This window comes from Lolium rigidum, chromosome 7, assembly GCF_022539505.1.
Source record: "Lolium rigidum isolate FL_2022 chromosome 7, APGP_CSIRO_Lrig_0.1, whole genome shotgun sequence".
Classification (NCBI taxonomy): domain Eukaryota; kingdom Viridiplantae; phylum Streptophyta; class Magnoliopsida; order Poales; family Poaceae; genus Lolium; species Lolium rigidum.
In genome coordinates, this window is record NC_061514.1 from 174,544,664 (window position 1) to 174,562,316 (window position 17,653).

A 17,653-nucleotide genomic window follows, 5' to 3' on the forward strand; every position below is an offset into this window, starting at 1 on the left:
TATTGTGGTATTGAATATGTACTTATGCACTTTATCTCTTATTAAGTTGCTTGTTGTGCGATAACCATGCTTCTGGGGACGCCATCAACTATCCTTTGTTGAATATCATGTGAGTTGCTATGCATGTCCGTCTTGTCTGAAGTAAGAGAGATCTACCACCTTTATGGTTGGAGCATGCATATTGTTAGAGAAGAACATTGTGCCGCTAACTGAAGCCATGATTCATGGTGGAAGTTTCAGTTTTGGACACATATCCTCAATCTCATATGAGAATAATAATTGTTGCCACATGCTTATGCATTAAAGAGGAGTCCATTATCTGTTGTCCATGTTGTCCCGGTATGGATGTCTAAGTTGAGAATAATCAAAAGCGAGAAATCCAAAATGCGAGCTTTCTCCTTAGACCTTTGTACGGGCGGCATGGAGGTACCCCATTGTGACACTTGGTTAAAACATGTGCATTGCAAAGATCCGGTAGTCCAAGTTAATTAGGACAAGGTGCGGGCACTATTAGTATACTATGCATGAGGCTTGCAACTTGTAAGATATAATGTACATAACTCATATGCTTTATTACTACCGTTAACAAAATTGTTTCATGTTTTCAAAATAAAAGCTCTAGCACAAATATAGCAATCGATGCTTTCCTCTTTGAAGGACCATTCTTTTACTTTTATGTTGAGTCAGTTCACCTATCTGTCTCCACCTCAAGAAGCAAACACTTGTGTGAGCTGTGCATTGATTCCTACATACTTGCATATTGTACTTGTTATATTACTCTATGTTGACAATTATCCATGAGATATACATGTTACAAGTTGAAAGCAACCGCTGAAACTTAATCTTCCTTTGTGTTGCTTCAATGCCTTTACTTTGATTTATTGCTTTATGAGTTAACTCTTATGCAAGACTTATTAATACTTGTCTTGAAGTACTATTCATGAAAAGTCTTTGCTTTATGATTCACTTGTTTACTCATGTCATTACCATTGTTTTGATCGCTGCATCCACTACATATGTTTACAAATAGTATGATCAAGGTTATGATGGCATATCACTTGAGAAATTATCTTTGTTATCGTTTTACCTGCTCGGGACGAGCGAGAACTAAGCTTGGGGATGCTTGATACGTCTCCGACGTATCGATAATTTCTTATGTTCTATGCCATATTATTGATGATACCTACATGTTTTATGCACACTTTATGTCATATTCGTGCATTTTCCGGAACTAACCTATTAACAAGATGCCGAAGTGCCGGTTCTGTTTTACTGCTGTTTTTGGTTTCGAAATCCTAGTAACGAAATATTCTCGGAATTGGACGAAACGAAGACCCGGGTTCCTATTTTCACCGGAAGCATCCAGAACACCCGGGAAGGACCGGAGGGGGCACCGGGCCCCCGGACCATAGGCTGGCGCGGCCCGAGGCCCTGGCCGCGCCGCCATATGGTGTGGCCACCCCTTCGACCCTCTGCGCCGCCTCTTCGCCTATATAAAGCCTCCGTCGCGAAACCCACGATGCGAAGAACCACGAGACGGAAAACCTTCCGGAGCCGCCGCCATCGCGAAGCCAAGATGCGGGGGACAGGAGTCTCGTTCCGGCACCACTGCCGGAGCGGGGAAGTGCCCCGGAAGGCTTCTCCATCGACACCGCTGCCATCTCCACCGCCATCTTCATCACCGCTGCTGCTCCCATGAGGAGGAGTAGTTCTCCATCGAGGCTCGGGGCTGTACCGGTAGCTATGTGGTTCATCTCTCTCCTATGTACTTCAATACAATAATCTCATGAGCTGCCTTACATGATTGAGATTCATATGATGATGCTTGTAATCTAGATGTCATTGTGCTAGTCAAGTGAGTTTTACTTATGTGATCTCCGGAGACTCCTTGTCCCACGTGTGTAAAGGTGACGAGTGTGTGCACCGTGTGGGTCTCTTAGGCTATATTTCACGAGAATACTTATTCACCTTGTTGAATGGCATAGTGAGGTGCTTATTTATATCTCTTTATGATTGCAATGTGTTTGTATCACAATTTATCTATGTGCTACTCTAGCAATGTTATTAAAGTAGTTTTATTCCTCCTGCACGTGTGCAAAGGTGACGAGTGTGTGCACCGTGTTAGTACTTGGTTTATGCTATGATCATGATCTCTTGTAGATTGCGAAGTTAACTATTGCTATGATAATATTGATGTGATCTATTCCTCCTACATATGCATGAAGGTGACGAGTGTGCATGCTATGTTAGTACTTGGTTTAGTCTTTTGATCTATCTTACACTAAAGGTTACTAAAATATGAGCATTATTGTGGAGCTTGTTAACTCCGGCATTGAGGGTTCGTGTAATCCTACGCAATGTGTTCATCATCCAACAAGAGTGTAGAGTATGCATTTATACGTTACTGTTATGTGATCAATGTTGAGAGTGTCCACTAGTGAAAGTCTAATCCCTAGGCCTTGTTCCTAAATATTGCTATCGCTGCTTGTTTACTTGTTTCTTTGCGTTACTACTTGCTGCGTTACTACTGCTTGTTTACTCTCCTGGGCAAAGCACTTTTACAGGTGCCGTTGCTACTACTTATTCATACCACTGTATTTCACTATCTCTTCGCCGAACTAGTGCACCTATTAGGTGTGTTGGGGACACAAGAGACTTCTTGCTTTGTGGTTGTAGGGGTGCATGAGAGGGATATGTTTGACCTCTTCCTCCCTGAGTTCGATAAACCTTGGGTGATCCACTTAAGGGAAACTTGCTGCTGTTCTACAAACCTCTGCTCTTGGAGGCCCAACACTGTCTACAAGAATAGAAGCACCCGTAGACATCAGCCGGCGAGGCGAGGATGGGCGCGGTTGAGAGCACGCGCTTCAAGTCACGGAAGGCTTCATCCGCCTGCGGTGACCAGACGAATTTGTCCGATTTCTTCAGCAAGTCGAGTACAGGGCGGTGCCTTCTCCCCAGCCGGCTGACGAAGCGGCTCAAGGAGGCCAGGCAACCGGTGAACTTCTGGACGTCCTTGAGGCACTGCGGCAGCTCCATCTTCTCGAGGGCACTGATCTTCTCCGGGTTGGCTTCGATTCCTCGCTGAGAGACGAGGTTGCCCAGGAGTTGGCCGGCTGGCACGCCGAACGTGCACTTGGCCGGGTTGAGCTTCATCCGGAATCTTCGCAGATTGGTGAAGGTTTCTCTCAGGTCATCAAGGAGGGTACGCGTCTCCTTGGTTTTTACAACGACATCATCCACATATGCGTGAACATTTCTGCCGATTTGATCCTGCAAACACTTTTGCATGCACCTTTGGTAGGTGGCGCCTGCATTTTTCAAGCCGAATGGCATAGTCGTGTAGCGATAAGCCCCATACGGGGTAATGAACGAAGTCTTTATTTGATCAGCCGGATTCAAAGGAATCTAGTGGTAGCACTGAGTAGGCGTCTAAAAAGACAACGAGTTCACAGCCGGCAGTTGAATCTATGACTTGATCTATGCGCGGCAGGGGGAAGGGGTCCTTCGGGCACGCCTTGTTGAGGCTGGTGTAGTCGATACACATGCGCCAGGAGCCGTTCTTCTTCAGGACCAGGACCGGGTTTGCTAACCAGTCCGGGTGTAGTACTTCCATGATGAAGCCGGCTGCGAGCAGCCGGGCAATTTCTTCACCGATGGCCTTCCTTCTTTCTTCGGCGAAGCGCCTGAGGGGCTACTTCACCGGCTTGGCTTCAGGCCTGACGTGGAGGTGGTGCTCAGCCAACTCCCTCGGCACACCCGGCATGTCCCTTGGAGACCATGCAAAGATGTCCCGATTCTCACGGATGAAGCTGGTGAGCTCGCTTTCCTATTTGCTGCTCAAGCCGGCACCGATGGTGACGTACTTGTCCGGCTGCGCCGGGTCGAGCGAGATCTTCTTGGTGTTGTCAGCCGGCTGGAAGTGAGTCGTCCCGGCCGGGTTGCCTACGGCCGGCATGTCCGTCTCGCGCGGCCTTGGCCAAGGCGACGGCGTCGTGGATGAGCTGCTTCTCGGTGGCGATGACCAGCGTCTGGGCCATCTTGGAGCTCTGCATGGCGCAGTCCATGGAGCGGCGGCAGTCGCCGGCTACGGTGATGACCCCTTTTGGGCCAGGCAGCTTCATCTTCAGGTACCCATAGTGGGGCACCGCCATGAACTTGGTCATGGCCGGCCTGCCCAGGAGCGCGTGGTAGGGACTGACGAGGTCCACCACCTCGAACTCGATCTTCTTGGTGCGGAAATGGTCCGGCTTCCCGAACATCACTTCCAGCGTGATCCGGCCGATTGGCTGGCAGAAGTGGCCTGGCACGATGCCGTGGAAGACGGTGGGGGTGGGGCGCAACTCGGCCTCCTGGATGCCCAGCTTGTGGGCGGTGTCGCGGTAGAGGATGTTGATGCTGCTGCCCCCCTCGATGAGGACACGCGAGAAGCGCACGCTGCGCCGGGTTGTGCCGATGGTGGGGTCGAGGACCATGGCGTAGCTGCCCAGCTTCGGCAGGACAGCCGGTGTGTCGCGGCGATCGAAAGTGATGGCTCTGCTCTGACCAGTTTAGGTACTGGGGGACCGGCGGTATGACCGCGTTGACCTCGAGGGAACGGCTATGCTGGCTCGTCTTGTCCTCGGGCTCGGAGGTGAAGATGATGTAGGTATCATCCTCGGCCAGGTAGCGGCCATGATGCACTTGGTTAGCCTCGTGGTGCTCGAGGTTGGCGTTCTCTGCGCCGGCTTGGCCACCCGGCCCGCCGGCTAGAGGAGGCGGGGGTGGAGGTGGGAGCGGTTCGCCGCTTGTCAGCCGCTTCATGAAGTGGCAGTCGCGGGTGGTGTGGTTGGACGGGTTCTTGCCGCTGTGGTACTTGCACGGCGAGTCGAGCATCTGCTCGAAGGTGAACTTCGGCTTCCAGGGCCGGTCTTGCTTCTGGCGGCGGCTGCCGCCAGCCGCCGCATGGTCCAGCACGGCTGCCACATGGGCAGAACCGTACCGGCGGTCCACCTGGTCGCTGTGTCGCTTGCCGCGGTAGTTGTCCCGCCGGCTTCCATGAGAGGCGCCCTCGGCTGGCTTGTGGTGGTCCCGCCTGGACGGAGCCGGTGATGTCTCGGCCGGCGCTTTGCCGGCTTCTTTAGCCAGCGCGTACTTGTCCGCGATGGCCATCAGGGCCGCCATGGTCTTGGGTTCGCTGCGGCGCAACTTGTGCCATAGCATGGTGTTGGGCCGACAGCCTCCCATGAAGAAGCTGATGGCCTGGATCTCGTGCACACCCTCGCAAGAGTTGCGCATCTCGCACCAGCGCGTTAGGTACACGCGATCCGTCTCGTCCGGGCCCTGCTTGCACATCTCAAGCTGCTGAGGGCGACCCGGCCGGCGGTAGGTGCCGGTGAAGTTTCTGATGAAGGCCTCTTTGAAGTCCAGCCAGCCGTTGATGCTGCCGGCTAGGAGGTTGTTGAGCCAGGTGCGGGCGGAGCCGACCAGCATCAGGGGGGAGTAACGTACCGCCCAGCGCTTGTTGCCCCTGGCGATGCCGACTGCAGTGGAGTAGTCCAGCAGCCAGTCCTCCGGCTTGGCGGTGCCGTCGTACTTGGGGGTGTCGCGCGGGAGCTGGAAGCCATCGATCATGGGCTCGTTGGCGATGCGGGGTCCGAAGCACTTTGGGCCGGCTGGCCCCTCTTCCTCCGCGATGCGGGATTCGACCAGCCGGTCGAGGCGATCTCGGGCGTCCGCCGGCTCGATGCGCGGGCCCAGCCGGGAGCGTGCCGGTTGGCGTGCGCCGCTTGCTTCTGGAGCCGGCCGGTGTTGGCGTCTGTGCGCCGGCTGCTCGGAGTCTTGCTCCTGGTTCCGGCTTGGTGGAGGCCGGCTGCGGCCGCTGTTGCCGCTGTCCAGCCGGCTTGTCCGGCTTGAGCCTGCGTGTGTGGCGCGGGAGTCCCGGTGCCGGCTTGGTGCTGGTGAGGAGGACTCGGCCGTATCTCTGGGGCCGTCCTTGTTGTTGCCTGCGGGAGAAGCTCTGGGAGCGTGGGCATACCTGGGGTTCTTTACCTGTGCGGTCGCGGCGCGGCACAGCTCAGCTACCCGCCTTGTTTGGCGGCGCAGCTCTTCTCCTTCGAGGAGGTTCAACTCTTCGACAGCGGCTTCGGCTGCGAGCATGTTCTTGTCGGGGGTGTTGTACACAGGCAGCTCCGCGGACGGAGCCGGCGCTTCCGCGCCGTCGCGGTCGATTTCGGCGGCTAGGCCGCCTCCTCGTCGGCGAATATGGCCGGCTTGGCTGGGGTTGTCGCCGCCTGGCGTGAAGCCATGAGCGCGGTTGTACTCGCGCCGGCTGATTTCCAGCTGGCGCTTGGCAGTGGCCAACTCTTCGGCCTGCCCGAGGAGGAGCTGGCGGTGCGCCTCCAGGTCTGCCTCGATGGCGGTGGGATCGCCGCCTGCGGTGAGCGGAGAGCTCAGCTTCGCCCGGACTTCGTCCAGCCGGGATGGTGGCGCGGGCTGCTTGGGGCCCGAGCCGGACGCGTGGCCGTCGACGTTGCGCTCCAGGTTGGGGTCGCGGACGCGCGCGGACTTGGTGGGCTGCTCGTCGCCGGTTGCCATGACTTGCCCGATGCAGGGGCTGGCGAGAGCGCTGCTGGTGCCGGCTCCTGGAGGAGGGCTTGCGCAGCGCAGCACCTGCCGCGGGTAGCGCGGCGGTGCGACGGTAGCGACGTAGACGTCGTGGCCGCCGAAGGAGATGACGCTGCCGCCCGCGGGGAAGGGCCTGTCGGCGAAGCAGCCAGCGTTGTCGCGCGCGCAGTCGAGGGGGCCGAATCTCCAGATCAAGCCTGAAGCGACCCGCTCGCCGGTGGTGATGGTGAGGCCCGTCCGGATGAAGACACCGGCCGCGGACGCTGAAGGCCCCACGGTGGGCGCCAAATGTCGTGGTATCGTCACGGCATGTGCCATATGGTGGCTAAAGAAGGTGGTTCCTAGTTGGTCTCACGGCGGTATCCGGATGCGAGTATGGGCACGAGCGACACGGCGACGTACCCAGGTTCGAGGCCCTCCTGTGGAGGTAACACCTCTACTCCCGCTATGAGTGTATAAGTGGTATCACAGTACAATGGTGCTCCTTGAGCTGTATCCGGCTGCTCGGGGAGGCTAAGGTAGACGAAGGTCTCTCTCCCAGAGTAGCGCTAAGACTAGAATGAATAAGAAGTGATCGATCCTCCCCCGCACGAGAGGGGTAGTGCAGCTTATATAGATGCTGACACTTTACAGAGAAGTCCCTATGACCTACTGGCCGACTGGCCGGCTTCGGCTCCTGCTCCTTCCCGAGGCGTTGACGTCAGGAGCCGTTGAGGCCTCATGGCCTGTCCCATCCGCCTGCCGGAGTCAGCGGCATGGAGAGGAGGTGTCCCTGTCGCCATCACGACCTGTAGCCGTACGGCGCCATGATGCCCTATCCGGCGGAGGCACTGTTGCTCTACATTGCCCCGCCCTTTACGGAGAGTGAGATCATCGTGGACTTTAGGAGCCGGACTACCTTTCCAGTTCCTTCTCCTGCAAGCCTCACCAACCGGACCATGTCAGGGAGAAACAAACCAAGCCGGATATGGCAAGTTGAAGCCGGCCCAGCCACAGCGCGCGGTCGGCTGCTGCCAGGCCAGCGTGGACTTTGAACCAGCCGGCTCCCAAGGCAGCCGGCCACGGCTCCAGCCGGCTGCTCCTCAGCCGGCCTTTTCCGCGGGCCGACAGGCCTTGAGCCGGTTGTTCTCAGTCCTTTCCCCTACCCGGGGTTTTCCCCCCGACAAATATCGCCCGAGAGAACTTGGCTGCAAAGAAACAGCTGGATATGAATGTTGCAGGAACTGAGAGTGTGGATACCACGGAACTTGGAACTGCTTCGGAGAAGGAGGAAGCTCCCCCACCTCCGCCCCCTGAATATGTCAATCCCCGGGATCATACTAAACAACGTAAGACTGACCATACAGTAAACGACTTGGCAACATCGGCGGCCTCTCTCGAAGAGGACCGCCGGGCCCAATGACGACACTAGGATGGAACGGTCGTGGCATGGGGCAAGCTGCGACCGTTCAAGAGTTGGTCTGCCTGGTTCAGACCTATAAGCCCAGCCTTGTGTTTATTTGTGAGACAAGGCAAAGCAAGGAAAGAGTGGAGAATTTGCGTTTCAGGATTGGCATGAAACATTGCTACCAGGTTTCTGGTGACGGTAAAGGGGGTGGTATTGCATTATATTGATCTGAAGATGTTACTGTCGACCTGCTTTCATTCAGTAAACAGCATATCGATGTGCACGTCAGTGGGGGTCCGTATGATCACATGTGGAGGGCAACGTTTGTTTACGGAGAACCTAAAGCTGCTGACCGTCATCTCATGTGGACGAAATTGAGACAAATGATGCCGAGATCGGATAAACCTTGGCTGATGATCGGGGATTTTAATGAAGCTATGTGGCATGAGGAACACTTCTCATGCACACCCCGATCGGAGAGACTTATGATGGATTTTAGAGAGGTGCTTTCTCACTGTGATCTGTATGATATTGGCTTTGTCGGCAAGCTTTGGACTTTCGACAACAAGCAGAAAGGCGAGCGTAATGTCAAGGTTTGGCTTGACCGTGCGGTGGCCTCTCCTGCGTGGTCACTACTGTACCCAAACCACCGCCTTCGACACATTGCTTCATGACGGTCTAATCATTGCCCAATTCTTTTGTCTATTGAGTCTGCGGAAAACTGTCGTACTGGTCGTCCTATAAGAAGATACGAGGTGGTCTGGGAGAGGGATCCGTCACTTCCTGCTGCCGTGGAGGAAGCTTGGGCTCGTCGGATTCCATGCAATGATTTGGGTGATGTCGGCCTCTCTGCGCACAATGATGTCCAGTCTTCAAAGCTGGAAGAACACACATTTTAAATCTATTCCTAAAGAGATTGAGAAGAAGAGGAATCTGCTAGATAGTTTACGTCAATGTACTGATGATGGAAGTGTGCAAAAGATGATTGGGCTGGAAAAAGAGATAGATGAATTGCTTTACAGACAAGAAATATTCTGGATGCAGTGTTCACGTATTGCATGGCTTCGAGAAGGGGACAAAAATACAAAATATTTCCATAGAAGAGCATCCTGGAGAAGGAAAAAGAACAACATCCGAAAATTAAAAAGATCTGATGGGACTTGGACCTCGGATACTTCTGAGATGGAAAATATGGCTACAGGTTTCTTCCAAGACCTGTACTCCAGGGATGATAATATAAACCCGGAGGTCATTACTGATTTGATAGACCGGAGTATTAGTGAGGACATGAATAGGGACCTGTGTGCTCCTTTCTCTGAGAAGGAGATTAACGACACTCTTTTTCAAATCGGACCGCTTAAGGCGCCCGGGCCTGATGGTTTCCCTGCCAGATTTTTGCAACGCAATTGGGGTCTACTGCCAGATGATGTTGTAAGGGCAGTGCAGCGTTTTTTCTCTGAAGGAGTCATGCCTGAAGAACTGAATGATACCTCTATTGTCCTTCTTCCAAAAAAGAATGATCCGGAGGAACTTAAGGACTTCCGACATATAAGCTTGTGTAATGTTATTTTCAAAGTGATCTCCAAGTGTCTGGTGAACCGTTTGCGGCCTATTTTGCAGGACATTATATCTCCAACTCAGAGCGCCTTTATTCCTGGCCGCCTCATCACTGATAATGCACTCATGGCTTTTGAGTGCATCCAATCTATTTAGACCGGTTCTGCTTCTCGGAGAAACTTTTGTGCATATAAATTGGATATGGCTAAGGCATATGATTGTGTGGACTGGAGGTTTCTTGAAGGGGTTTTAGCGAAGTTGGGATTTCACAGTCAATGGATACAGTTGGTGCTGGCATGTGTCACCTCTGTGCGGTTCTCGATTCGCTTTAACGGACATATGTTGGACCCTTTCACTCCATCCCGTGGTATTCGCCAAGGTGATCCTCTTTCTCCATATTTGTTTCTTTTTGTCGTTGATGGTCTATCTCGCCTGATTAGGAAGGAAATTGAGAGCAATACTCTTCGGGAATTTCACGTTTGCCGTAGGGCTCCAGGGATATCTCATTTATTGTTCGCGGACGACAGTCTCCTCTTTTTTGAAGGAACGGTTGATCAAGGTCAAGTGGCGAAGTCTATTCTGGACAGATATGAACAAAGTACATGCCAACTAGTGAGTTTGGAAAAGTGCTCTATTATGTTTGGGGATGAATGCTCACCAGATGTCCAGTCAGAACTGAAAGATATTCTGAAATATGAGACGAGTTTGCTTTGAGGAGAAATATTTGGGCCTTCCCGTACACCGAAGGGAGATTTAAAAAAGGAAAATTCAAAGGCACAAATGAAAAGTTCTTAAAACATGCAAGTGATTGGTGTGAAAAATACATGTCATCCGGGGCAAAAGAGGTTCTGATCAAATCTGTTCTGCAATCTATTTCTACTTATGCAATGGGGGTTTTCAAATTCCATTTCGTCTTATTGATGACCTCTCTCAGATTATTCGGAATTTTGGTGGGGCGATGAAGAAAATAGGAAGAGAATGCACTGAATGTCCTGGGATAAACTGGCAAGACCAAAATCTTTTGGTGGCATTGGTTTTAGGGACTTTCGTGTGTTTAACCAGCCCCTCCTTGCGAGGCAGGCCTGGAGGCTTATCCACTTTCCAAATAGCCTCTGTGCTCGTCTGCTGAAAGCTCGCTACTATTCTTCGGGAGATCTGCTTGATACAACGTTTATCCAAAACCAATCCCAGACTTGGCAGGGTGTGTTACATGGTTTGGAGCTTCTGAAAAAGGGTATTATCTGGAGAATTGGCTCGGGAAGCAAAGTAAGAATTTTCCGTGATAATTGGCTCCCCAGACCTGATGCAATGAAAGTGGAGGGTCGTCGGAATAACTCAAGGAAAAAGTGGGTTTCGGATCTTATTGATCATGACACTAGATCATGGGACGAGGCAACAGTTCGTGGTTGCTGCTTCCCAAGAGATGCTGATGCTATCCTCTCCATTAAACTTCCAGGCCGATCGTGTGATGATTTTGTGGCCTGGAGCGGTGAGTCCAATGGGGCGTTCTCGGTTCGATCGGCCTATCGATTGGGTGTAAACACAATTCTCTCTAGCTTGAGTCCTGGACAATCTAGCTCGGAGGCGAATGGCTCTCAGGGTATTTGGAACCTAGTATGGAAAGCCGAGGTACCACAAAAGGTGCGGATTTTTGCGTGAAAAGCGGCGATAACATCTTTGGCGGTTCGCTCGGGTCTACACAGGCGCATGCCAAATTTTGATCCTATCTGTGCTATATGTGGTGTTGAGGTGGAAGATGGACATCATGCCCTTGTTCGCTGCACTCTGGCGCAGGCTCTGCGGGAGGAACTACGTGTTCACTGGCACTTACCGCATGAGGAGGCTTTCATATATACTGGCAAGGAGTGGCTGCTCCATCTCTTAGAGAATATCCCAAAACAAATGCAATCTAAGGTTATCTTTATGCTCTCGCGGGTCTGGCATCATAGAAACAATATTGTGCATGGTGATGGCAAGGCTTCAGTGTCTGCCTTGGTTACATATCTGGTCAGCTACCAGTTATCCTTTTCAAAAACTACGGGAAACACTTCAAATAACATTTCTACTGCGGATTCAATGGGTGTTAGCCCTTGGACAGGCCCTCTGGAGGGTTCTATAAAAGTGAATGTGGATGCGGGCTGGGATAGCACGTCCAAGAATGCGGGGCTTAGGATAATTGTGAGAGATCATAATGGGAAAGCCATCTTATTCGAGTGGAGGTTCATTATCGCAGGTGCTACTGCCAAAGAAGCGGAGATGCTTGCTTTCATAGCCGGTTTGAAACATCTGATTGATTTGGGTCGCTGGCATGCGATCATCGAATCTGATTGTCTCCGTGTGATCCAGACAGTTGCTAGTAACAGTACTGAATACTCGGGAGGTTGGGCTCTTTTTGAGGAAGCTCGGGAACTCCTTCGTGTTTATCAAGATATATCTATTAGTAAAGTAGACCGGGTTAGCAATGGAGTAGCTCATGTTCTAGCTCAACTAGGCAAGTCAGGTTACTCTGAGCTTCTTCGTGATCGTGCTGGAGTTGATCACTCATGATTGTAATTTGACTATGTCTTTTTAAAAGGCGCAAGCTTCCAGACGCACTCTTTTCCTTCCAGGGTACCTAAGGGGACTAGAAGGTTTTTAATGAGACGGGCTTGCATGCTTAATATAGTGGAGTTTTGATTTCAAAAAAAAAAAAATCTTATATCATGGAGTGCTAAGAAACAACCAACCGTGTCTAGGTTAAGCACAGAGGCTGAGTACAAATCTCTAGCAAACGCTATCGCTGAAGTGATTTGGGTAGAAACTCTTCTCATGGAACTAGGAGTCAAGGTCAAAGAAGTTCCATGTCTATGGTGTGACAATATGGGGGAGCGGTGTTTTGGAACATGGGTGCATATGCTCCCTATATTTTGAAATGCATCTTACATACATTTTAATTTTAAAAAAAAATTGAAACTAAAAGTTCGCACGTACATCTTCACGTGCTACGTGCTCACAAAGTCGTTTCATAAAAAATCGACTTATCACGTAACGTGTGTAAAAAAGACAAAATTCAGTGCTAAAAATAATGCTTTTCACAAGATAAACTTTTTCTTTTTTATATAGACCACATAAAATATTGGTTTTTCGTGAAACTTGACGAACGTGCGTATATTATGGAGATGTACATGTAGAATTTTTTGTCCAAATTTTTCGACATTTCGAAATATAATTTTTTGGTAGAGGGAGCATACGCACCCGGGAGCCGAATTGAATTTCCGGACAATATGGGTGCTACATACACGTATGCTAATCCTATTTTCACGCAAGAACGAAACACATAGAAATTGGTTTTCATTTTGTCAGAGAGAGAGTTGCACAAAAACTTAGCAATGAAGTGTAGACCTCTTTTTTTGTTCTTGCACGTATTTATAACCCTTTATGTTATCCGTACTCAGGACCATCTCTGTTCTCATGGTTTTGTATTTACACTTTTATAATTACGAGATTGATTAACGAAGAAAAACTCACCACTGTAGGTACATGGAGGCAGAGCACAGTGTAAGAGCCACCGCAACGGAGACTGACTCCTACTGATTCATGTACTCTCTCCGATTTATATTATTTGCCACTAATATGGATGTACCTAGAACTAAAATATGTTTAGATATATCTATATTAGTAGCAACTAATATGGATACGAGGGAGTACTGAAAATCAGAATACATATCATTACACTACGTACACGCATGTTTTATTCATCATTCTCCTCCAAAGAAGATGCTCATGGTTCTCCCTAGCTGGAGCTTCATAGGCAAGCACGCCCTTTATTTTCATTTATTTTCTGTCTTACCACTTAAAATATATGAAACTAGTACATATTACCTCAATTTTATGATGTCGTTCGTTATTCTATGTTTATTGAGAAATATTTCTGTATTTACATACCTTTGCACGATTTAACTCCTCGCTGCTAAAAATCCACTCTACTGAATTTAGGGACAAATAATAGAGAAAGCTAACTTTTAGCCACTATTTGATTTTTTATTTAGAATATTTTTATTCTCCAACATGTGCCTATCCACCTGGTGTCATTGCTCACAATTATATGCTCATTTTCTTGTTTGTATCAGGTTAAGCACGTCAGCAGTGTCCTCCACCATTCAGGTTCATACAAGGAAGACGTAATGATAGAATTTGCACCTCAACAAGATGATGGAAATTTAGAACAGTGAAGGGAACTTGCAACTATGCTTATGACCATAATACATATATTGTGGTGGTGCTGTTCTTTCGAGTTCAAGCTGCTTGCTACATAACTAATCAAGAAACTATCATTTGTTGGTCTATGATAAATTACAAGTTCTTATGCTAGTGTATTAGTTGTGCAAATATTATGTCATAGTGAATGATGTGAACGTATCATTGGTACACCACTTATTGTGCTATCTGAAATATTCATTGAAGATGCATTTTATATTTTGTAACATCTTATTGTGATATCTGGAATATTCGTGGAAAACACATTTAATTGTGCCCGTCACTAATGGGCCTTTCAACACAATTCAAAAGGAGTATATGTTCTATTATGATGAAATACGTTGATGGAGTACTGTCAAGATGGCCATGGATATTTTTAAAACCTCAGAGAAGTTCAAAACTTCAAGCAAATTTCAAAAACAACAAAAGGAGTTGAAAAAAATAAGAAAAGAGTTTGGAAAAAAAGAAAAGGAAACCCTCCTCTATTCCTGGGCTGGCAGCCCATTTTCTCTCCATGTAGGCTCTCGAGCTCTAGGTTAGGCTTATGTCAGATGGTGATCTGGATTTGTCTAGCCCGATCTTGGGGGTCCTCACAAGTACGAACGAAAAACATTATGCACTAGTGCTCTATCTCACCAGGGCGACAAAGGAGGACATTTTAATATCTGAGGAACCATTTAAACTGATTGGTTCCTTATGCTTCAGCTGTCGAGAAGCAATATGTGTATTCAATAATGAATATGCCCTATTCACGACCGGGATAATTGGCAAATAAACAAAATCGAAATATTGGAAAATAAACAGTAAGTTCAGAAATGGAAAATTGGAAAAGGCGCTAAAAGGTCTTGCAGTACATGCATGTCAATGAAGTTTACATGCTCATTAATAAGATGTCTGGTAATCTTGATTTTATGGTTTATTCTTTGTGAGGTGTGTGGATATTAAGGTTTCCACGAAATGTTGAATCCTCACCCTTGCATGTGGATCTATATCGTGGAAAAGCTCCAAAATGACATTGATGGCATCGATAATGATGCAAAATATTATGTGGCATGCCAAGAGGCTATCTAGCGGGTTGTATGAAAAAATGATTTTCCCGAAACAAAAGTGGCAGATAGCATTTTAAAGCCACCTACTGGTGTTACCAAAACCACTAACAATATATTTCATGTTGTGAAAGGTAGAATCCAAGATCAAACTATTGAAGTTAAGCATATGTGTATGTGTGGATCCATTTATCGGAGGCTTGCCATCAATATTTATGATTACGTTGTCGGCATGGGTTGTTCAAGAGTTTTTTTTATCCTGAAAATAAGGACGTCAAATAAACCAACTCTCATAAATTATTATGTTTTTCATTTTAAGATAAGATCATTTAATATAAGTATCGATAGTGCAATGTCATCGGTCACTATAACACCTTGCTTTGGTATGTTAATTCTGTTGAGAGTGGGCTTATGATATTTGTTAACCTTACGATCAAGGGGGGAAATGTTGGAATTGATCTCATGGTAACAAACCGTGAGAGAAAAAAAGAGGATTGTCAACCACCCCTTTTCATGTTGGTGCCTGATTAGGGCGTCCAAAACCATGACTTGGTTTCGGTCCCATCTCTCTAGAGCTTCATATAAAAAAGGAAGGGGTACCGCACCTGTGGGGGAAAGATCTACTGTGGTAAGCCCATAACTATCGACCCAAAGAAAACGCTAGAAGATGAGGTGAAGACCGTATCTACCACCGGTCACCAGGAGGGTCGTGGCCTAGGACGTCTCCACCATCCTGCTGCTAGTTGTAGAAGAATATGATCGGGCTGCAATATGTCGGTCCATCTGGATTATTTGAAACAAGGTCACATTTAAAAAGTATATCCTCTTGTAGTGACTAGCTATTTTCACTATGTGTTATTTTATCATGTACTTGGCATGCTTATATGGACCAGATGATGTAGAGAAGCTGAAGCGGGGAGCACAAGTGAGGATGAAGAAGTCAAGGAATGCACAGCCGGTTTCCCATTCACCCTCTTCCCAAATGATCGAATGGCCTTAGCTGATGTTTTGGCTATGTTGCTTATTAAAAAAATGGATGATTGTTGTTTTGTTGAACTGTTTGACTGTTAGTCTAGTGCTTTTAGGTTTTTATCTCATAGTGGACATTCGATGCCGAATATCTCTTAGCGGGTTTCCCATAAGTGCGAGGGCTCTCTTTTTTCCCTCCCCTTCTCTAGGCTCATTTCAAGTGCTTGTAAAAGACATTGCATTTCTATTGTGAAGTAAAGGAAAGGGGAGTAGCCTATTTGGAAAAAAGATCTCCAACGTGAAAATGTGCCCAGTCTTAAGGCCTTTGAGGTCAGATTTTATGTACAAAGTAGCTTTAACCATGATAACATGTTTTTGATTTCGGGGGCTTTATCTTATTTTTTCATTAAATTTCAGAAGAGTGGTGAAATGTGAAGCAGTACATAACTAAATCATATCATTATGCATCACACGATCATTGAAAGACACATTACATTAGAACAAACATTTGGCCTTCCGACTCTTCCATATTTTTATTAGAATGTAATAAAGTACAAAGTGCTGCCGTGTGCATGTAGTGTCCTTGTCAAAAAAGACAAAAATAACCCATCTAAAAAAACAAGACAATAAGCAGTACTCCACATAATTGCTTGCTGGATAAAACATTAAAAAAAGATAATTTTGCACCACTTGACGGGGTTGACGTGATGCGCAACTGCCAAGACAATCCATACGCGCATTGTGCGGATGGTGACGAGACTTCAGGCCTTGAGCTTCTTGGCTATACCGGCGAAGTACTTCCCCTGGTGCTCCGCCAAGGCGAGCTCCGCGGCGGTGGGCTGCCTGCTTCCGTCCGCGCCGGCGAAGGTGCCGGCACCGTACGGGCTGCCGCCCTTGACCTCGTCCATGGCGAACATGCCGGCGCCGTGCGTGTAGCCGACGGGCACGAACAGCATGCCGTGGTGCGTGAGCTGCGTGACGGCCGTGAGAGCAGTGGTCTCCTGGCCGCCGCCCTGGGTGCCCGTGGCGAAGAAGACGCCCGCGGGCTTGCCGGCGAGGGCGCCGGACTGCCAGAGGCCGCCGGTGGAGTCGAAGAAGGCCTTCATCTGCGCCGCCATCATGCCGAACCGCGTGGGAAAGCCGAAGAGGATGCCGTCGGCCTCGGCCAGCTGGCTTGCCGTGATGACGGGGTGGTCCTCACGCTTGGGCGCAGCGTACATCTTCCCCAGCACCTCCTCCGACAGAGTCTCCGGCACCCGCCAGATGGTGACCTCGACGTCGGCGATGGAGTCAGCGCCTTTCTTGATCTCCTCCGCCAGCGTCGCGACGTGCCCATAGGTCGAGTAGTACCTGAAAATCGATGCAGATAAACAGTAATCAAATGAATGATCTAGCCGGAGGGAAGAACATTGAGCGCAGAGGCGGAGCCTTACACGATGTAGATCTTGGTCGCCATAGCCGCAAGCTGCAGAATTCTTCTACTCTTACAAGTTACAATTAATCTATCTTGTGAATTTCTCTGCTTCCTCTTGTAGCTGGTGAAGAAAGTAGCAGCACAGGCACCGGTATTTGTAGGGGGAGCAAGAAGATTGTTAATCTGACGCCCTTGCGATCGCAGTCGTGCAGACGATTAAAAAACGGTTGCTGAAAAAATAAGTCTGTCACCATCGGGGGCTGCTAATTGTTAATAGTGTCGCGTAGCAGTTTTAAAAGCACATGGTCAAACTCTGAGCAACTTGCCATGACTCCAGTTGCGTACGTGCTCATGGCGTCGATACTGACGTACGTACAAGGATGCTTGTATCAGGATAGGAATAGCTTGCATCCACGGAGACAAGAACGACATCCAAAC

General features: G+C 48.9%; 1 protein-coding gene across 1 annotated transcript; it reads right to left on the reverse strand.

Moving 5' to 3' along the window:
* Positions 1 to 16,296: 16,296 nt before the first annotated feature.
* On the reverse strand, positions 16,297 to 17,410 carry LOC124675161 (quinone-oxidoreductase QR2-like). Its single transcript, XM_047211230.1, has 2 exons — positions 17,235 to 17,410; positions 16,297 to 17,151 (listed from the first exon to the last, which is right to left on the reverse strand). The coding sequence occupies exons 1-2, from the start codon at positions 17,255 to 17,257 to the stop codon at positions 16,563 to 16,565; spliced, it is 612 nt and encodes a 203-aa protein (XP_047067186.1). The 5' UTR covers positions 17,258 to 17,410; the 3' UTR covers positions 16,297 to 16,562.
* Positions 17,411 to 17,653: the final 243 nt, after the last annotated feature.